The 22,934-nt window shown below is 40.3% G+C and overlaps 1 protein-coding gene across 1 annotated transcript; it reads left to right on the top strand.

Annotated features, from left to right (window-relative positions):
• The first annotated feature begins 7,802 nt into the window (after positions 1-7,802).
• On the top strand, positions 7,803-8,216 carry LOC138901120 (uncharacterized). Its single transcript, XM_070188856.1, has one exon. It carries the CDS (start codon positions 7,803-7,805, stop codon positions 8,214-8,216), a length of 414 nt encoding a protein of 137 aa, XP_070044957.1.
• Positions 8,217-22,934: the final 14,718 nt, after the last annotated feature.

Below are 22,934 nucleotides of genomic sequence, written 5' to 3'. Positions count from 1 at the left end.
AATTTCTTACCCATAATCTTACTAATTAGTAGACTACTAATGAATATGACTTAGTAATTAAATAGGTGCATTAGTATACCTTTAAATATTAGGTAGCGGCTCTCTTTTATCAACAAAAGAGAAACCACAAATTGAATCTTGTTCTGAGTAGTGCAAAATTGGGTGCAACAACATGGCGAATCTGCTGGGGATCAACACTTAGGTTCTGACCTTAGCAAACTTACACTAATTTGACATCTAGATTTATTTGTACATTGCTTTAATTGTAGATAAATTGCAATTACGTGCTTACCTGCTTTATTTGCTATTTATGCTTATTATCATGCTTCGTGTTGCCACGCCCTTGTCTGCTACTGCTTTATATACATTGTAATCACATTTCTTCCTATCGAGTCTTGGCCGTACACTATCACACACAATGGCACACGAGGGTTGTCTTTTACACCCCTCTAAACCTTCCTTTCAAAACTCTATAACTTTAGAGAATGGCTTTGTCAGGTCAACTGACATAACTTCTCGCAGCCTTCAGTCCAACTCAAAAGTAGGAGACACTCTACTCTAGTAAAATAGGTCATGCTGTATAAACCTTAGGTGAGTCAGTCTTTGGCACTGACGCACAATTAAGAAGCAAACACTTACCAAATATCTTTCTTTTACCCATTACGGAAAAATGGAAATCAACCAAAACATCCTTGATATTAGCATGGTAATGGGAGGACCACATAAATTGAAATAGTGGTGGAATAATATTCATTGGGAACACGGAGATGAGGTTCAGACACATCTGGGGAAATTAACCGCTTTGCTGAATATTCGAGCAGACATGGTGCTCACTCGCCTGTTGATAGAATTTTGGGATCTGGCTAAGGTGGTGTTCAAATTTGCCGACTGTGAGTTAGTACTGACATTGGAAGAATTCACAAGTTTCACGGAGCTGTCGTTCAACGGAAGGAAGCCAATATTGCCAGTTACTATGCCCGGTTACCGATTCTTAGATGCCTTAGGCCTGGCCAACAGTAGGAGTCTCAGAAGTATTGAGGACGGATGGGTCAGCCTTGACTAGCTTTTCGACAGATTTGGGCACCGTGAAAGCTACAAGTGGTATTCAGGGGAATTTCAATGTGACCAAGTGACTTGGGAGAGTCTTAGGCCTATCACTTTCTCAATGGCACTATTGAGACTATTGCTCTTCCTGTAGTGAAGGGGTCGGATCAATATCAACCTATTACATGTGGTTCTGGCGATCTTCTATGGCAATCTTTAAGCTACTTTGGTGCTGATGGTATTAGCTGAGATGCCGAGGTCTTTGTCCGCATGTTCAGGAGGGTATGATTTCTTTAAAGGTTGTAACTTGCTACTCTATATTTAAGCTACTGAACATTTCTTCCAGCAAGAGGCAACCATCGATTACTTTGTGGGCGTCAATAACATGATCCACAGCCATAACAAAAGAATGAGACATTGGGTCTCCCTACATGGGCAAGAAGAGTGGAGGGAAATGCTGACCAACCTGAGTGGAGAATGGATCAACTGGAAACTGTCCTAGTTAGATGGAAGAGAAATCTTGAGGACTCCTCAGAAATACTTCATTGAGCTAATCGGACTCAAAGATATTCAACCATACTCACCCATGTGGGTCCTCAGACAATACGGGATGATCCAAGATATGCCTCTGTGGACAAAGACAACACTATATGAGGATTCGTACAACAAACATATTCAAATCCTCGAGATAAGAAGGCTCTAAGAAGAGTGGAACAGCCTGGTCACAATGCCTATGGGTCAAAACACATGGTGTACAACAGAGTATTATGTCTGGATCAACGGGAAAGAAGAGTTGGCTCAGCCAAGCAGAGAGGGTAAAGACTGGTTAGAGGACGCAATGGCTGCTTTTCAAATTTACCATGAGATCCTGCCACATTATGTTGTGACCACTTTAATGCACCATCAGGTGGTCCCAGGATCCATTGACCACATGTTGCCACCTGCCATAGACGATGACTATGTAGTGGTGTGCATCCAAATAGAGTCTAGCATAGAGCCAGAAGAAGATCCGGAGGAGGATTCGGAAGAAGAGACAGAAGAAGATGAGGATATGGGAAACGACTCAGGGGATGGTTATTAGAGTAGGTTGATTTGCCCCTTTTTCCCACTTTGTACCCTTATCCCTAGTTTTCTCTTTTACTTTCCAAATGGGCAAGTTGTCCAAGCCTAAAAAGTTCTATGAAACAGTGATGCAATCTTTGTTCTCACTTGTATCAGTCCAAATTATCAATGAAAATAAATTATTTCGGATCTAAATGTGTCAAGTCTAAAGTCTAAATGTCTGCCAAACACTGAGATTTAGGCCTACCTCCGGCAATGAAAGGTCCCTGTGAATTCTAGGAAACGCGATAGCCTTAATGAACGAATTAATTACTCTGTGTGATTTCATGCTTGTATAAATGAACAAACTGACTCCTGTTTCTTTTATTTTTTCTTTCTTCTCATTTTTATTTTGCTTTATTTTTATCCCCCATAAAGAAAAAAGAAAGTTGGTTTGTGTCGACCGAAACTGGCGGAACCACCATACAATCTAAGGTCAACGGGAAAGATGTCAGCTGTAGAAAACCCAACTGAACATGCTCTGGTCATAGCCGACAGCCCGGGGCGATCGGAGGAAAATGATGACACTAGGAATGATGAACATTTGGCCAGGATGGCCCAGGAAATGGAGTCTCTAAGGGAGGAGGTACAACATATCATGGAGGTAGCGTGCCTGGCCGTGACAACGCTTCCTTAACCACTCGATTCCCTTCTTTGGATTCACTCTCACACCATTTTCCTTTCACATCACGTCAAAACAATAACACTCCAACTACAGTGCCTACCACTCAAGTTATACCCCCAGTAACCCCTACAAATCCACCAAATCCCCCTATCCACACTACCTACGTACCACAGTACATTCATACACCACAAAACCCGCATATTACCACCAATGCAACTCACACCCTTCCACATGTTGGGGTCACTTTTACTATCAACCAGCACATACCTGTGGCACATACTGCCACCCATGAGCGGTACGTTCCCCCTGTATATGCCATTTCTGAACCTACCTTTACAATACCTGTCATGGTTAGGGTGCCTTATGAGATTGACCAATACGTCGAGATGGAAAGAGAAGCCAGGCGTAAGGAAGAAGAGTCAGTATCTGAGCAGTTATAAATCTTGAGGAAACAGATGAAGAGCCTCTAAGTTGCCTGAGGAAGTGAAAATTTGGATTGCCAAGATCTGTGTATTCATCTGAATATGGATATGCCAGCAAGGTATAAACCCCTAAAGTTTGATATCTTCAATGGGACGGGTGATCCCTACACACATTTGAGGGCATATTGGGACAAGTTAGTCGGAGTGGGAGGAATGAGAAGCTAAGGATGGAGTTATTTATAAGAAGTTTGACGGGAGAAACACTCACCTAGTATACTCGACAGGATCCGAGAAATTAGAGAACTTGACAAGCTATAGTGGAGGACTTCATGAATCATTTTCGATTCAACACTGAGATAACTCCCGATCGGTTCGCACTGGTGAACTTGCAGAAAAAACCATCTGAGTCATTCCAAGAATATGCACGTCGGTGGAGGTAAGAGGCCGCCAGGGCGCAACCTCCGCTGGATGACAATGAATTAACCAAGTATTTCATCAGAGCCCAAGACGGGATATACTTTGAAAAGATGATGGGACAAAAATTTCCCGAGCTGGTCAAGATGGGAGATTTCTTAGAAGAAGGTATAAAATTTGGTAAAGTACAATCCATGGAAGCACAACAAGCGGCCATCAAGGCCATCCAATCAAGGTCGATCGATGGAGGAAAGAAGAAGAAAGGGGAGGTCTCAGCAGTCGTCCCTTATTATTAACGCAACCCACATCACGTAAACACTTCATATTCCCCAAACAATCATTCATCACCATCCACTTACGCTCCAGTCTATATCCCCCAACCATATTACCACCCTCAACCATAATACAACCCTCCTCGAGCCAATAACACCCAAAAACCACAATGACTATATGCTCATGTCCAAATCACTTGTCACCAAAACCAACCTGCTTATGCACCACACCCTCGTCCCAACTTTGAAGAGAGGGGTCCTTGAAATTACACCATGATTGTCGACCCTCTGGTCCAATTGTTCGAGAGATTGAGAAGGTAATGATTGATACACCCAGTTGAAGGAAGGGTTCATGAAAATCCCTCCAAGTATTTTGACGCAACTAAAAGATGCGTGTATCACTCCAACATACCTGGGCATGATACTGAAGATTATTTTAAGCTAAAAAATATGATTTAAACATTGATCAAGAGCAGATCTATTCAGTGCACTCTGGCACCGCCTAATGTGAATCGCAATCCGCTGCCAAATCACCTAAACTAGGGAGTTAACAAGATCACATTGGATGTAGAGTATGACCTAAAGGGAACGATTGTTACTATAGGAAACGCAGAAGCCACCAAGATCCCTCCTCAAAGGCGCCAATGAATACAGTACAAGTGAGACCCACAGTGATTGTTCAGACCTATCGGCGACAACCTGTCATTGCTACAAGAGACAAAGAAGTCTGGAATACAAAACTGTCTTGTGGACGTACCAGCAAAAAGGGATAGCCAAAATGACAGACTCTTCCGCAGCCCATGGTATGACTATTTTTGGGAGATGTTACGCTCCTGAAGATATCAATCGAGGGAACTTAGGAAGAGAGAAAATTCAAATAAGGAACATAATAGACCCAGAAGTCGCTGAGTTTTGGAAAAGAATGTCGACCAAACAATACTCTGTGGAGGAGTAGCTGAAGAAAACTCCAGCACAGATATCAATCATGGATCTCTTAATGAGTTCTGACAGTCATAAGGATACCCTATTGAAAGTACTAAGTGGGGTAAGTGTACCGAGTAACACCACCAGTGAGGCACTGGCCGCGGCAATTGGGAAAATTATCGAAGCAAACATGATCACTTTCAGAAGAGACAAACTTCCTGTCGAAGGCGCAAGTCACAACAAGGCTATTCATATCACTGTCAAATGTGTGGACAAAGTGGTGTCCCGGGTGTTGGTCGATGGAGGGTCAGGAATCAACATTTGTCCGCTCTCTACCCTAAAGGAGTTAGGAATTCATTTGAGGGGAGTCAAGGAAAGTCACGTGAGGGTGAGGGCCTTTGATGGTTCGCAAAAGGATGTTATTGGAGAAATTTATTTGGCCTTGCAGATCGGGTCGGTCGAATTTCCCATATTGTTTCAAGTAATGGACATCTCATCTTCCTACAACTTGTTGATGGGAAGGCCCTGGATACATATGGCATGGGTTATCCCATCCACTTTACACCAATACATGAAATTTGAGTGGGGATCTCAGGAGATCGTGGTTCATTGGGAGTGGGGTCACTCCACTTATTTGGAGTATGTTGTTCCATTCATTGAAGGGCTAGACGGCATTGATTTCCATGCAGTGGAAATCATGCAGACTGCCGAAATGGAAAAGATTTAATAGAAACGAGGAATGCAGTCATTGTATAGATCCAAGATGTCTTTGAGGGAGATGATGAAATATGGATACAAGCCAGGAACAGGGCTGGGAGCCAGGTCGGACTGAATCAGCGAGTGAATTGAACATAACGGGCAGAAAGGAAGGGATGGCATAGGATATCAGCCCCCGGAAGAGAAAACTCCTACCGTTAGCTCCGGGAAAATGGTTTTTGTGCCAGAGCATATTTCAAGTCCTGGTCAAAGTTCAGTACTAGAAATTTATATCATCGATGGGATGGAAAAGTTGTTCGTAAATATGATTGAAGAATGTTGCGAAGGGACTGACATCAAGACACCAACTATCAGGAATGTTGAACCAGGGGAAGATCCGCGGAATTGGACCACCAGTCCGTCTTTGGTTTACCAAGAGTCTTGGTAGTATGGAACTGTAAAAGTTTTCTTTTGAAAAGTGCACGGTCAATTGAGGCACGAAAAATGTTTGTACCTTTTTTTCATTTGTCTATTTTGAATGCTTAAGACGTTCCTTTTTTGATGAAATAAAAAGAATCATTTTTCAAATATTGCAACTTATTTACCTCTTTGTTTATACTTAGCTTTTATTTTCAGTAATCAAAAAGCTAAAAACCCGCATTCTGCGATTATGACATGTAACGAAACCGTCGAGCGCAACGACCCTGATTACGAAGAGTATGACGAGAGTATGATGCCAGAAAATTTCCCGCAGGATATCGAACAACTAGAGAATCAGAAAAATTCCAACTTCGAAGAAACGAAAGTTATCAACATCGAAAGTGAAGAAGACATAAAAGAGACCAGATTCAGCAATCACCTAGAAGCCGAGCAGAAGAAAAAACTGATTGAGCTCCTCCGACAGTACATCGATGTATTCGCATGGTCATATGATGACATGCCGGGAATAAGCACTGATATTGTCTTGCATAGACTGTACACTTATCCTACCAAACCGCCAGTCAAGTAGAAACCCAGAAAATACAAACCTAATTTAATTCTAAGGATAAAGGAAGAAGTGACCAAGCAGAAAGAAGCGAATGTAGTAAGGGTCACCAACTATCCAAGCTGGTTGTAAAATTTTGTACTAGTACCCAAGAAACACGGGAAGATCAAGATATGTGTGGACTACCGAGATCTCAACAAAGCTAGTCCAAAGGACGATTTTCCTCTCCCAAATATCCACATTCTCATCGACAATTGCGGGAAGCATAAACTGTAGTCGTTTATGGATTATTTTGCTGGATATCACCAAATATTAATGCACGAGGAAGATGCAGAGAAGACAACCTTCACTACACCTTAGGGAGTTTACTGCTATAGAGTCATGTCATTCGGTATCAAGAATGTCGATGTCACCTCCATGAGGTCCATGACGACCCTTTTTCACGACATAATTCATAAGGAGATTGAAGTGTTTGTGAATGATGTCATCATAAACTCTCAAAAGATTTTAGAGCACTTGGACAATTAGAAGAAATTTTTTGAACACCTGCAAAGGTACAATTTGAAGTTGAAGCAGGCAAAGTGAGTATTCGGAGTCCCCGTCGGAAAGTTGTTGGGATTCATTGTAAGATCCCAACAAAGAACAAGAAAGATGTAATGAGTTTCATGGGTAGATTGAATTACATCAGCCGCTTCATAGCCCATTCCACGGTAATCTGCGAACCCATTTTCAAGTTGTTGATGAAGGATGCTTCCAAAAGATGGACAGAAGACTGCAAGAAAGCCTTCGAGGGAATCAAGGATTATCTGTCAAATCCACCAGTGTTGGTTCCTCCCGAATCAGGGAATCCATTGTTAATATATGTGTCAGTCTTGGATAACGCCTCTGGCTGTGTGTTCGCACTAAATGATGAAACTGGGAAAAATGAGCAGGCCATCTACTACTTAAGTAAGAATTTCATGCCATGCGAGGCCAAATGTTCTCTGATAGAACGCATTTGTTGTGCTCTAACTTTGATTGCCCAGAATCTAAGGCATTACATGTCAGTATACACTACACATATGATATCACAGCTTGACCCACTCAATTACATCTTCCAGAAACCGATGCCTACCAGAATGCTAGCGAAATGGAAAATTCTCCTCAGCGAATTTGACATTGTGTACATAACTCAGAAGGCTATCTAAGGACAAACGTGAGCCAATCACCTCGTAGAGAATCCGGTGGATGGGGATTATGAGCCACTTACTACGTCATTTCATGGTGAAGAAGTGCTATTTGCTGGAGAGACTATTGAAGATTCATACCCTGGATAGAGGATGTTTTTCGATGGAGCGGTAAACTTCAAAGGAGTCGGAATTGGGGCAGTCCTGATTTCAGAATCTGGACAGCATTATCCAGCATCGGCAAAGATAAGATTCCTTTGTACCAATAATATGGATGAATACGAAGACTGCATCCTTAGGATCAGAAAGGCAATCAGCATGAATGTCAAAGAACTTTTGGTCATAGGGGATTCTGATCCATTGATACACCAAGTCCAAGGGGAATGGTCCAACAAGAATGCCAAGATACTTCTATACCTGCACTTCATGAAGGATCTATGCAAGCAGTTCACAAAGATTGAGTTCAGGCACGTCCCCAGGATTCAGAACGAGTTCTCCGACGCCCTTGCAACCCTATCATTTATGATTCAGCATCCAGACAAGAATTACATCAACCTATCAAGATAGAGATCAGTGACCAACATGCCTATTGCTTCTATGTAGATGAAGAACCAGATGGTAAACCATGGTATCACGACATCAAGGAATTTCTTTCTACCAGAGAGTACTTGAAGAATTCTACTAGTGGTAAAAAAATGAGCCCACACGAGGCAGGCAAACCACTGTTTCCTCAACGCAAAAATCCTGTACAGGAGTACTCCTGACTTAGGTTTGTTGAGATGTGTAGATGCTGCCGAGGCAACCAAATTATTGGAGGAAATATATGCAGGACTTCACATGAATGGGTTCACATTAGCGAAGAAGATCTTGAGACATGGATACCTTTAGACAACTATGGAAAGCGATAGTATTCGCTAGGTGCAGAAGTGTCACCAATGCTAGATTCATAGGGATTTCATCCGGGTTCCGCCGAATGAGTTAAACATAATGGGTTCCCCTTGGACGTTCGCCGCATGGGGCATGGATGTGATTGGACCTATAGAACCTACCGCATTGAATGGACATCCCTTCATCTTGGTAGCTATCGACTATTTCACCAAATGGGTCGAGGCATCTACTTACAAGGACGTCACAAAGAAGGTACTGGCAGATTTTGTCTGGAACAACAATGTCTGTAGATTTGGAATACCGAAGTCTCTCATCACTGACAATGCAGCTAACCTCAACAGCGACCTCATGAGAGAAATTTGCAAGAAGTTAAGAATCGTCAACCACAATTCTATAGCCTACATACTGAATAGGGCAGTTGAGACAGACAACAAGAATATCAAGAGAATTCAACGAAAAATAGTGGACAATCACAGGTAATGGCATGAGAAACTAACTTTCGCTTTACTGGGTTATCGGACCACCATGAGAACATCCACTGGGGCAACGTCGTACATGTTAGTATACGATACTGAAATTGTGATACCCGCAGAGGTTGAAATTCCATCCTTAAGGGTCATTCAAGACGCAAAATTGGACGACGCAGAATGGATACGGTCAGACAGGAGCAACTCATGCTCATTAACGAGAAAACAATGGATGCACTATGTTACGGTTAGCTATATAAGAACATGATGGCTAGTGCATTTAACAAGAGAGTGAAGCCTCGTCATTTTGCACCGAAATAGTTGGTCTTGAAGAAAATCTTTCCCCGCCAAGAGAAGCGAAAGGAAAGTTCACACCAAACTGGCAATGTCCTTACGTGGTTCACCGAGCACTATCAGGTGGAGATCTAATATTGACAGAAATGGATGGAAGAATCAACACGGAGCCCATCAACTCAGACGCAACCAAGAGATACTATGTTTGAAGACAAATAGAGTTAGGTTTTTGCTGTAACAAAACTACATTCAACTTGACATCCCATGGAGGGATACGTAATCAACCAATGTAAGGTTTGGTTTCTCACCCCCTTCTCTTGTAATAGAATAACCAAATATCACTTTTGTATGTTGTTCAGGAACTATGCTGACTTGATTTCCTCAGAAAGGAAAACATAGGAATCCTCATCGAATTCAGTCATCTTTTGTAATTGAACTACGTTACGGCCTGATTTCATTTAGATATGTAGGATGTCTGAATTAGACTCAGCCAATTTCATTCTTAATCTCATTATTTTGTATCTTTTGTAATCGAACTTCGCTTGACCTGATTCCATTTCGATACATAGGGTGCCTGAGTCAGGATCGGTTATCTTTATCATATCATATCATAATCCACGAACTACGTTCAGAACTAATTTCGCTTGGATACGTAGGCAACCCGAAAGGGTTCGGTCATAAACTTTAGAAAGCCTTGTAATGCATTAGTTCGAATTAGGACGTAGTCGTGACAGCAAGCAACTGCGTTATTAGAAGCATCATGGAAGGTCGACATCAACAAGGCAAATTTCTCAAGGGAATATACTCGCGTGTGAAGAACCTTTCGTAACATGTCATAATCTGGAACAACGACATTTGCCTTAAAAGAAAGTATTTTCAAAATGTTTTCTAAAATAAATATATATATATATATATATATATATATATATATATATATATATACACACACACACACATTAATTTGTTCCATCTACTGAATATGACAGCGCAATCATGTCAAAGCCTGGGCAAACCAATGCTGTGGTCGACACAAGCCGACTTCCCCGTCCCCACTAAGAATTTTTCTTTGAGTGTAGGGTCAACAGGGAGTAAGGAAGCACTAGGACCACACTGGGGCAAATGAAAGACCCGCCACTTGCCTAAGATTATCTATCTTCCTTCTTTACTTGAATTTTTCTGGTACAGCTAAAAGCTAACCTTTGAATCCTTTGCAGGTACCTCGAAATCAGACAATTGATAAGGAAAAACCTGTACATAGAAAATCACATGTTCAACTAATCGGAGCATCCTGTAAAAGATGGACTGTCGGCTTCACTAATTAAAGCCTTGTATATAGCAAATTGCCTACTCAACTAATCGGATCACCCTATACAAACAAGCCACCGACTTCACCAATTGAAGTCATGAATATAGAAAATTGGAGCGACATGCACAAATTGAACGCCAGCTTCGCCAATCGGAGCCTTGTATATAGCAAACTGCAAACTTCGCTAACAAATCAATTCGCATCGCTACTCCGTAGCAACGGATGCCAGAATAGACAGTCGCAAACTTCGTCATCAACTTTCTGCCAATTGATGGCCGCAACTTAGCTTTGCAGTCAAGAGTATCTCTTGGGTGTGCTTTTATTTCCTTTGCTATTACTTTCAATGTTTTAACGTTTTGCTCGTGCAGCTTCAGGCATGATTACTATTTTAGTCAATCACTCCCAAACGGAGATTACTTTATATTTCAATACAAAGCTCTCCCAACAAGCGGAGACGCACTCTACAAATCAAGCTCTCCCAACAAGCGGAGATGCACTCTACAAATTAAAATCTCCCAACAAGCGGAGGCGACTTTCAAATGCTTCGACAACTGCAGAACGGTACACAACCTGGCTAAAAATCAAGTCCAGATCAAGTATCCCATCATATCGATCCCAAATAACCGCTCGGCGGCAGCCAGGCATCATCGTTCCTGCATCATTTACATTGCATCTTAATATATTTTGCAATACAATATATTGGTATGCATGTATTTCATTTGTTTTGCAGGAACAAACACCGCAGCATGGAACGTTTTCTAAGTTGCAGACCAAACTACAATGCTATGAGGGACAACCAACCTATTAGCGGGCCAAGGATCCAAGATCAAGACGACCAGTGAGACTCAAGATTTTCAAATCTTTCAAATCAAGCTGCAAAACTCGAGCTATCATGAGTGCCCAATCCTCCGCCCTGCTATAACGTCACAATAAAATACTGGGGAAGTTCCTGCAAGTGCCGCTTTCTTAAAATCTTCACTCCAGAACTACATGAGGACTAATCCTCATTATGCTCGAGGTATGTAAGCAATTCAAAGCCAGAATTTGACCCCAATATCTCCAAAAGTCTTCCCAAAATCTTCCCAAATTCTTCCTTAACTCAATCGTGCAACTCATAATCTTCATTCCACTCCTGCAATACATGCCTAAAGTTGAGAGAAAATTGTCTTTAGTTCAATTTCTTTACCTGAAAATAGTGAATCTAAGCGGGTTGTTCCTCAAAACAACGGCTCACAATTGCTCTCCATTTTCTCTTTAATTTAAACACCCCCAGAGGTCTAATTGCAACCACCCGATCAAAGTAATCCAATGGCCACCAATTTTTTCCATTTAAATCATTTCTAAATTTCCAATTACCAAAATGATCGGAGTCGTTGATCAACAGATCCATCGGCTCTCGTTCCATCTCCCAACTTTAATTCAGATGCCAACCCCTATACCCCCCAAACCTTAATCATCCACTCCAAATACCAACCGCCTTTCCTTTAGATTTCCTCTTGCTTTTCTCTCATCTCCATTAACCATTAATCTCCCAAAACCCTGCACAAATTTGTGCAAGGTCACTTGAAACCACTATAAATCACCCCTTCTGTCCCTGCTACACCATGAGTCTTGCTGATAATTTCCAGTTTCATCTCACAAATTCAAGACCCCTAATCCGAAACCCTAAGCTCGAAAAGGAAATCCTTCAAATCACCTGATTTTATCTTATGAGTCAAAGGTCAAGTCTAAAACCACCCTTTGACTTCTGAAATCCGTGAATCCAGCCGGCTATTTCCTATATCATCACTCTAAATTCAAAATACCTAAATCTGAAACCCTAGACTAAAAAATGCAACATCAAATCTCCAAATTTCTTTTGTGTTCTGTCAAATCGGAGCATGCATGGAGTACTTCTCAGAGTTCATCATGAGGATTCAATGTCCAGAGGTAAAACTTAATAACTTCTAGACATTAGGGTTTAACTGTTGGTCCAAAGCTTCAACGGTCGATGCTCAGGTAAGCTCGACCCTGTTTCCCCCTCTGATTTCACTCAATCTTGCTATCATCATCAATCTTCCGTCACTCTCCACTATTATTTTGAATCTATAAAACCCTAAGAGACTTAATGGCACTATAAATAGAGCCTTTAATGTTTTCTTCAAATAGAACCTAGAATCACCAACTACACGAACAACCTAATAGAGAAAATGACCAAAACCTATCTAAGAGTAATTATGAGAATTCAAAAACCTAGGATTTCTTACTGATTTTTGTTATTTTATTTTTTGAGTGATTTCACTGCTTCGAGCTTGAAATCTTGGGTCTTAAGCAATTACGAAGGATCCATGTTTGGTCTGTTGCCCTCGAAAAAGGTCAGTGCATCCCTAACTTCTATCTTTTGATCATCTTATTTGAACATTATGAATACGGCAGTTGTCTTCTGTGAACTATAGTCGTTAATGATGCTTGTAACTAGTATAGAAATGTTATTTTTTGTTTATAATAACATGTTGTCTAGTTGTGATCACTTGTCATGCTTCTGAGTCTTTAATCAATATTGATCAAGTTGTTATGTGACCTCAAATGACTTTCGTTTATGAGTCTAAATAGTCCACATGATTAATTTCCCTTAATATGCCTTGAATGACTGCACATGTTTACCTAAGCTTCATAGTCTTTCATTGATGATTTTGTTGTGATCTCTACCTCTACATATTGTTTCCCTACATTCTATTTGTCTTGTGGTCGAGTTTATTATTTGATAATCCTAACTGAGATAGACCAGAAAGTTCGTAAGTTCATATCACCAACCATCTAACTGAAGCATGAAAAATCTAAGTATTTAAATGCCTCCTTCTCTATGCTTGTATCTACCAATTCAGAGCGCAACTTCTAGGTTATCACTATGACATTCGCATGAGTATATCTACTTGTTGGTTGCATCTGTATGAAATAGTATTGTTGAGTTGAACTTTCTTTTTTTCATTAATATCAATAACTTTGTTGTATATATTCTGCTAAGATTAAGTCATCCCTTTTCATAAAAACTAAGTCATAATCATGTTTGTTATAGTTGACTAGTGATTGTTGTTAAGATGAACACACTGCCTCATGTTTATATAAAGTCTTCAGTTACATGTTAAGTCAAAACCTATTGGGTATAGTACTATCTTGTCTTTATTCTCTTTTATGACAATGTTGACTTTGTGAAACTTACATCCATCTCCATCCCTTCATGGCATTGCTGATTTGATTCTATAATAGGTGAAGCCCACCCTGTCTTTGTATGGCCACTAAAGTATCTGTGCATAGTTAATTTTAAAATAGTACTCAGTCCTCTCTTTTCTGCTATTCTGAAACTAAATCTGATCTTCAAACCTATGAGAAGTTCTTTATTGATATTGATTGAACATAGTGGTTTGTTTAACATTAGTACTATTATGAGAACAATTCTGTTAAAGCATCTTTAGGAACTCCGTGTTTAATCTATAACATACAATCTTACTAAGAACCTTGATCATGTTCTGATACTTCTGATAACACCTAAGAAGTTGTTTGGCGCAATTGTTTGTTTAAATCCATATTGAAGTTTCCTAAGAAATCCAAGTAGTTTGGTCAGTCTATGCATGTGCTAGTGGCAAGAATTAATGTCACGACCCAATTTCCCCTCCGTGTGATGTCGTGAAGACACCGCGTCTCTATACATCAGAGTCTATCAAAAGAAAATACAGAAGATAATGGACATGGAGAAGAGTAGAAGGGGACTTCGAGGTCTGCGGATGCGGCAAATATACCTTGAAGTCTCCAAAGCTGTCCCAGCTCACTGATAGTGCGGCTGATAAGGAGTACCTGGATCTGCACACGAAAAACATGTGCAGAGAGTAGCATGAGTACACCACAATTGGTACCTAGTAAGTGCCAAGCATAACCTCGGTCGAGTAGTGACGAGGTCAGGACCCTACTGGTAAATATATAATAAAACAAGATAGAGTGTAATACTGTAATAAAATAAAGGCTGAAATCTAACAACATTGAAATCATAGAAGGTAACAGCTCAGTACACAGAAACACAACAGGGGATCTCCCAAAGATACCATCTCGTAGTCCCAAACGTAAATGTGCAGTACATGGGGATCTCCTGGAATATCGTTCTGTAGTACCAAAGTAAATATGCAGTGCAGGAGGATCTCCCGGAATACCATTCTGTAGTCCCAAAGTAAATATGCAGTCTAGGGGGATCTCTCGGAATACCATTCCGTAGTCCCAAAGTAAATATGCAGTACAAGAGGATCTACCGGAATATCGTTTCGTAGTCCCAAAGTAAATATGTAGCAAAAATAATAGAATTCAATAGTTACGGCACAAGATTCTACAGTTTAACCTAAGTACCAGTCAAGGAAAGACATGTAAATTCACTAAACATGTTGCACATAGTTCAAGTAAACAGTTAAGGCAAGTAGGCATGCTATGCTAATCTAGCAAGATACTACACATGCTGATGAAACTCAAATAAGAAAGAAACCAGGTTATTACTTAGTAGAAAATCAGGTTTTTACACAATTAGCCGGTGTATGTACTCGTCACCTCACGTACACGGCGTTCATATATCAAAAATAGTACAAATCTTACGGGGATTTCCCCCACACAAGGTTAAGCAAGCCACTTACTTCGAACCAAGCTCAGTCAATCGGTAAAAATGCCTTTCCCACGAATATCCAGCTCTGAATGGCCCAAATCTATCCAAAAGCAAAATCCGAAATTAATTAAATACAACCATAATCGACTCATCTAGTTAATTAAATCAATATTTTAACAAAAATTCTGAAATTCGCCCTAAAACGTCGACTCGGGCCCACATCTCGAAATTGGGTAAAAGTCACAAAATCCGAAAGCCCATTCACTCACAAGTCTAACCATATCAAATTTACTAAAATCCGACACCAAATGGTTCTTCAAATCCACAATTCAAACTTTCAAAATCCCTAGTCTCAAACTCCCAAATTCTACCTTAAATACACACTAACTAGGTGAAAATATAAATGGGAAAGCAAGATTATTGATCAAAATAAGCACAAGAGACTTACCTCAAGAAATATCTCGAAAATACTCTCAAAAATTGCCCTAAACCGAGTTTGCAAAGTCCAAAATAACAAAAATTGTGAAGCCCTTCGATTTTAACCACTGCCCAGGTATTTTCGCACCTGCGGAACCTGGGCTCGCACCTGCGGGTGCGCTTGTGTGGAAAATGTGCACATCTATGCAAATCACTTACCCCCTCTGCCTCCGCACCTGTGATGAAAGGGCCATACATATGCGTGCGTGCCTGCGGAAATCCCTTCCGCTTCTGTGGACCTTGCGCACCTGCGATGACCCTAACGCACGCTTCTGCGCTTGCCTCTCCGCACGTGCGATCCCTCAACTGTGGTCTCTCCACCGCAGGTGCAAGAATACCAGATGCCTGAAGACTTCAGCAGCAACACAAATCCAACTTTTTGATCCGTTAAGCACTCAAAACTCACCCGAGGCCCTCGGGACCTCAACCAAACATACCAACCAATCCTAAAACACCATACAAACTTAGTCAAGCCCTAAAATCACACCAACTAATGCTAAAAATTAAAAATCATCCTCTGATTCAAACTTAAAGAACTTGAAACTTCCAAATTCGATAACTGATGCCGAAACCAACCAAACCACGACCGATTGATCCCAAATTTTGCACACAAGTCATATTCAACATTATAGGCCTACTCCAACTTTTGGAATCGGAATCCGACCCTGATATCAAATATTCCACTACCGACCCAAAACTCCAAAAAATCGACTTTTGTCATTTCAAGCCTAAATGAGCTACGGACCTCCAAAATACAATCCGGACACGCCCCTGAACCCAAAATCACCTAACGGAGCAAACAAAAATGACAAAATTCCATTCCGGAGTTATTTTCATACATTTCTGACTATGGTCTAAATCTTAAGGCTTAAACCTCCATTTAGGGACTAAGTGTCCCAAAATACTCCGAAACCAAAAACAAAACCTCCCGACAAGTCACCTAAGCAGAAAACGGTACGTTGGAAATATTAAATAGGGGATCGGGTCTATTACTCTTAAAATAATCGGCCGGGTCGTTACACTTAAGCTAATCAACATCTAATTAGTCTGTCGGGGTAGAAGTATTCGTGTTTCTTGTGTTGCTGCATATCTGAAATATGTACTCTTTACCTTCCCTTTGAATGTGTTTTCCCTAGTGTTCAGACCTTTGGTAGTATATTATAGTATTTTCTTACCCTCTCCCACATGTGTCTGAAGTCTGACCTTTAGACTTACTTGATATGTCTGTTATTCATTTGGTATTATAGATGTAGTCATAAGGATGTTTTGTGTGTCTTTATGTTATTCTGTTAAGAGAAAAGTATACCTTTTGTGGTAGGGGATATTATAGCATTTAATTTACATTGAAAGGGACTCATTAACACTTAAACACATAGAGAAAAATAAGTGGTTAGTGCTTAGGGGTATTTGGGAGTGGAGTTTGACTCTAGGTTGGGCCCCCCCCCCCCCCGGCACAAGCATTGTCCTGGGCCTTGAGTCCCTTGGGAACTTTGAAGTGTCGGGGGGATTCGAAGGGGGCATCGACCTTGAGTATGACTCTCTCCTTAGCCCTTAATTTATTGACACTTTTTATTCTCTAGGGGGTTTAGTGTTTAATGACAACGAAAGATTTTCAATATATATTATTTGCCATGTATAACCACCACATTAGTATAAGTTTTCTCAAAGCATTATAGTATTGATAGTTTATTACATGTTTTCTTCGATCATCAACTTATATGTCTGATTCATGGCTCAATACATAGAACATGTATTTAATGACTTTCTCTTTCTCTTGGACACGTACATTTGTTTGGGCCTGCTGAGTTCCTAAGGAACTTAGGCCCAAGCCCAGTATTGCTGCATTATTCGATATCTAAAGTCATCTGCTGGCATCCCTTTACTGTTGGGACTGCCTTCTTGAGGCCCAATTACCAGAGTCCAGTCATCTTTCCCAAAACTCTTTTATAATATTGTCTACCGCTTCACTAGTTTAGCCCACTGCCTTGTTGCATTTTGTTATATCTTTGTTATTGTTCTATCTCACATGTATATAACACTCATATATTAGATCACATACTTTATTTTATGCTTTAATGTCGTATAAAATTTAGGCAAACCCTAAAGAACATAGGACTAAAGGAATTAGTTGGTAATTAATCCCCCATTTCGCTAATTATATTTGTTTATATCAATTTATGTTTTTCGCACACCTACTTTTCTTAACAAGATTTTGAAGCCCATAACTTAGCAAAAATAGAAGCCCTCATTTTCAAAGAAGAATCATATCCAGATCGCAAAGATAGCTTTTCTAAAAAAATCGACTCTTTCAAAAACACAGCTGCCCGGCAAATATTTCTAAACAACTCCTCAAGTCCAATACTAAAAATTTCATAAACTAAGGTATATCTTAGGCTCATTGTTTTACGAACATCTCTTTGAGTTACATGAAAACCCATTCCCTAAACCAAGTATTTTCATAACTTAACCTCTTTTCACAAGCTTTATAAATATAAACCACTTATATACATATTTCAAAACTCTTTCAATTATATCCACCAACACATGTCTAGACTCTTTTATAAATTCACACCCCTTTAAAGATCTGGCGCTCTTTTTTTTTTTTACCATGCTATCACTTAGACATACAATAAGTTGTACTCTTTAACCCTAACTAACGTATAGTATAAATAATTTATCCCAAACCTATTCTAAGTCCTATGCAGCTACCTCAGGTAGATTTTAAGGGGTGTCTAATACCTTCCCCTTAGAAGAATTAGAACCCTTGCCCATAATCTCACCGTTTAGCAGACTACTAATGAATATGACTTAGTAATTAAATAGGTGCACTAGTATACCTTTAAATATTAGGTGGTGACTCTCTTTTATCAACAATAGAGAAACCACAAGTTGAATTTTATTTTGACTAGTGCAAAATAGGGTGCAACAAGTATGATGACCCCCATTTGCTTGTCCTTAAGGACATCATGCGTTACGGTGGTTTCAAGACGGTTGCCATTGGAGATGATGGGGTTTTGTTGATGCACGGTCGTATTTGTGTGCCCAGTGTGGATGAGCTTCAGGAGTTGATTCTTAAGGAGGCCCACAGTTCCCGGTATTCCATTCATCCGGGTGCCGCCAAGATGTATCAGGACTTGCGACAGCATTATTGATGGAGGAGAATGAAGAAGGATAGAGTTTCATATGTCACTCGGTGTCTGAATTATCAGCAAGTAAAGTACGAGAATCGGAGACATGGTGGTTTGCTTCAGAGGGTGGAGATTCCTGAGTGGAAGTGGGAGCGTATTACCATAGATTTTGTTGTTGGGACCACATGGACTCAGAAGAAGTTTGACGTAGTATGGGTCATTGTGACAGGTTAACCAAGTCAGCACATTTCATTCCAGTGGTAGTTACCTATTCTTTAGAGCGATTAGCTGAGATCTATATCTACGAGATCGTCCGTCTTCACGGTGTACCTGTGTCCATCATTTCTGATCGAGGTAAAAAATTTACCTCGCACTTATGGAGGGTCGTAAAGCATGATTTAGGCACACGGTTGAGTTGAGTACATCATTTAACCCCCAGACTAACGGACAGTCCGAGCGCACCAATCAGATATTAAAGGACAAGTTTCATGCTTGCATTATGGATTTCAGGGGTTCTTGGGATTAGATCTCTCTGCTTGTGAAGCTTGCCTACAATAACAGCTATCAGTCGAGTATCCAGATGGCTCCCTATGAGGCATTTGTATGGGAGGCGATGTCATTTTCCAGTTGGTTAGTTTGAGCCGGGAGAGGCCCGGTGGTTAGTTCATGATGCCTTGGAAAAGGTCAAGATTATTCAGGATCGACTTAGCACAACTCAGTCTAGACAAAAGAGTTATGCCGATTGTAGAGATTGCGATGTTGCATTCATGGTTGGAGAGAGGGTATTGCTTCGAGTTTTACCTATGAAGGGTGTGAAGAGGTTTGAAAATAAAGGCAAGTTGATCCCTAGATATATCAGGCCTTTTGATATTCTTGAGATAGTGGGTGAGGTGGCCTATAGACAGGCACTGCCACCTAGTTTATCAGCAGTCCATCCGGTGTTCCATGTGTCCATGCTCCGAAGGTATCACAGTGATCCGTCCCATGTGTTAGATTTCAGATCAGTCCAATTGGACAAGGATTTGACTTATGAGGAGGAGTTGGTGGCCATTCTAGCCTGGCAGGTCCGGAAGTTGAGGTCCAAGAGATATCCTTCAGTTAGAGTGTAGTGGAGAGTTCAACCGATCGAGGCAGCCATGTGGGAGTCCGAGTCTGACATGCGGAGTAGATATCCACACCTTTTCACCAGTCCATGTACCTTTCTATGTCCGTTCGAGGATGTCCATTGGTGTTTTGGTCGCGCGAGCAAATTCGTATTATGTTATTAGACTTGTGTTCATGTTTGGTTTGGAGCCCTAAAGGCTCGGTTAGGATAGGCTACCGAGTGGTTTTTGGACTTAGGCAATTAGTGGTTCTGAGTTTTCAGATATCTGGTGCATCCTTCTTCGCGATCGCGAGAGTAGTGGTAGAATTTCCTCTATACGAACGCAAGGTTGAGGTTGCGAACGCGAAGCAATGGTGGGATCACCCTTCGCGAATGTAACCAAATATACTTTAACGCGATGGGTATGGGCCTGGAAGGGGGATCAACGGTGTGTTCTACAAAAACGAGATCGGAGGGTCGCAAACGTGAAGGTCAGGGGATACAGCCATCGCGAACTCGTAGGGCATATAGCAAACGTGAAGGTCAATAGGGTTGTTGTACTTCGTGATCGCGTCAGGTCCTTCACGAACACGATGAAGACCTGACGCCAGTGATTTAAAATATCCCAAAGACGGGATTTTGCTCATTTTTCACCATCTTCACATTAGAGCTCGGCCTAGAGGAGATTTTGAAGAAGAATATCATCCCTACTTCATAGGCTAGTATATTTCAACTCATTTTCTTCCATTTCCATCAATACACATTGATTTCTAACCTTAATCTAGCTCTTTCATGGTAGAAATTTAGGAATGTGGGTAGAATTGGGGGGTTGTAAAATTGAGATTTAGACCTCAAATTGAGGTCGGATTTTGAAACTAATCACATAATCGGACTCGGGGGTGAATAGGTAATTGGGTTTTGGGCCGAATCTTGGGTTTTGAAGCATTCCTAGGGTTGACTTTTATTGACTTTTTGGGAAAAGTATAAAGATCTTTGCTTTATCTATTGTAATTGATTTCCCTAGCATTGTTTGATGATATTAAGTCGCTTTTTGTTAGATTCAATTGGTTTGGAGGAGGATTCTAGAGGAATGACCCTGATTAAGCTTTGATTTGATTGCGGAGCAAGGTAAGTGTTGGGTCTACCCTTTATCTGAGGGAATTAGGAACCTTTGTACTATATGTTATGTGAATTACATGTCTAACAGTGTATATTCGATGTGATGAGTGTATATACGCCGTCAAATAATTGTTTCCATGTCTTAACTATTACATGCTTTAATTGCTTTCTATGTCGTAACTTGTTACTTGTCATTAATTATTCTTGTATTGAAAAGTTTGTTCCTTCCATGATTCCATGAATTAATTGCTACTTGCCTTAATTGTCTTACTTGTATACTTTAATTGTCATATATTTGGCTTGTCTTGTTAATTTTGTATTAATTGTAGCATTCCTTGATTTGTTACGGGGTTACTGTATTGCTTTGCTTTCACATTCTTTAATCATAGAGATTCTTGTGAATCGGTTGGATTGATTATATTTATTGAATTTGTTTATGGATCGGGTTGCATGCCGCAACAGTTGTGATATGGTGGAATAAGGGAGGATTTTGATATTGATATGGTGGGATCGGTTTGTACGCCGCAACAGTTGTATACATAATACATGATATTGATAAATTGTGACATGGTGAAATAAGGGAGGATTATGATATCGATTATGATGATATGGTGGGATCGATTTGTGCACCGCAACAGATTTTATATGTGATTTTGATATTGATATGGTGAAATAAGGGAGTATTATGTGTGTACGGTGGGATCGGGATGCACGCCGCAACGGATTGTGTGTGTTGTATTCATTGTTGTTATTGTGTTGAGTTCCAATGTTGTTATATGAAATTATACAACAACAACCCGGTAAAGTCCCACAAGTGGGTCTGGGGAGGGTAGAGTATACCCAGACCTTATCCCTACCCCGAGGGAGTAGAGAGGTTATTTTCGGAAGACCCTCGGCTATCCGTGACACCAGTTCTGGGATTTTTATTTGGTTATCATTGTATATCAGATTTATCTACTTTATTTCAGTTTATTTAGCTTATTGGTTTTTATTTGGTTTGAATTATTAAAAATGGTTAATAGTTATATCTAACGTTGGCTTGCCTAGTAAGTGAAATGTTAGGCGCTATCATGACTCCGATGGTAGGAATTTCGGGTCGTGATATTTTGTCACTAATTTCGGCATTGCCTCTTGATATTGTTCGGATCTTGCCCCATCTTGACTTTGGATTTACATTTCATCTTACTATGGACCTTTGTCCATTTAAGTATGAATGGGAAAGCCACTTTCAAAGTTATTCTTGATTATTGGGCTTCGATCCTACTTGATTTAGAGCCACAGTCCTTCTTGTTAATTAATCATGCTTGATGTGATTGCATGACATATATGTTGGGCGAAATTAACTAATTGATGCACTTGATGAAATAACTTTGTGAAGCTTTCTTGGCCTTGGGATATGAATGTTAGTTTCTTGGACTACTTCTTGGTTTGATATTTGTCCTCTCAAATTTTGTATCCTCGTTATGAACTTGATAAAGATTTGACGATCATTTATGTATGGATTCTTTCTTGTATTCTTGTTGATACATGACTAATTGTTAACATGAAGACATAGCTAGATTATATTTTTTTTAGTTGCATATGATCTATTTGTGTTCGAGTTGGAACTTGGAGAATTTAATAGCTCAAAGCTAAAGTTTTTGTGCCACTAAGTGTTATGCTTAGCGATAATTTATTTCTATCGTAGGTGATGCTATGGATGAGGTATGACAATGGGATTTGAAGTAGACTCTTTGGATCATAGATGAAGATCACTCTTGCATGATTGTTTTAGACTTTTTGGGGACTTGTACATGATCCATATGAAGCACTTAGATATGTACTTTTGAATGTATGTTGGGTCATGATGCTACTATTTTGGTGAATAATTTGACTATTTGGAGGTATTGCCCATGCCCAAGTCT

Source organism: Nicotiana tomentosiformis, chromosome 11 (genome assembly GCF_000390325.3).
Source record: "Nicotiana tomentosiformis chromosome 11, ASM39032v3, whole genome shotgun sequence".
NCBI classification, from domain to species: domain Eukaryota; kingdom Viridiplantae; phylum Streptophyta; class Magnoliopsida; order Solanales; family Solanaceae; genus Nicotiana; species Nicotiana tomentosiformis.
The sequence above is the reverse complement of the archived record's forward strand: the minus strand, read 5'-3'. Positions and strand labels throughout refer to the sequence as shown.

Bases quoted from the DNA above. Each gene is read 5' to 3' on its own strand.
- LOC138901120 (XM_070188856.1), top strand. From the start codon at position 7,803: ATGTTTTTCGATGGAGCGGTAAACTTCAAAGGAGTCGGAATTGGGGCA.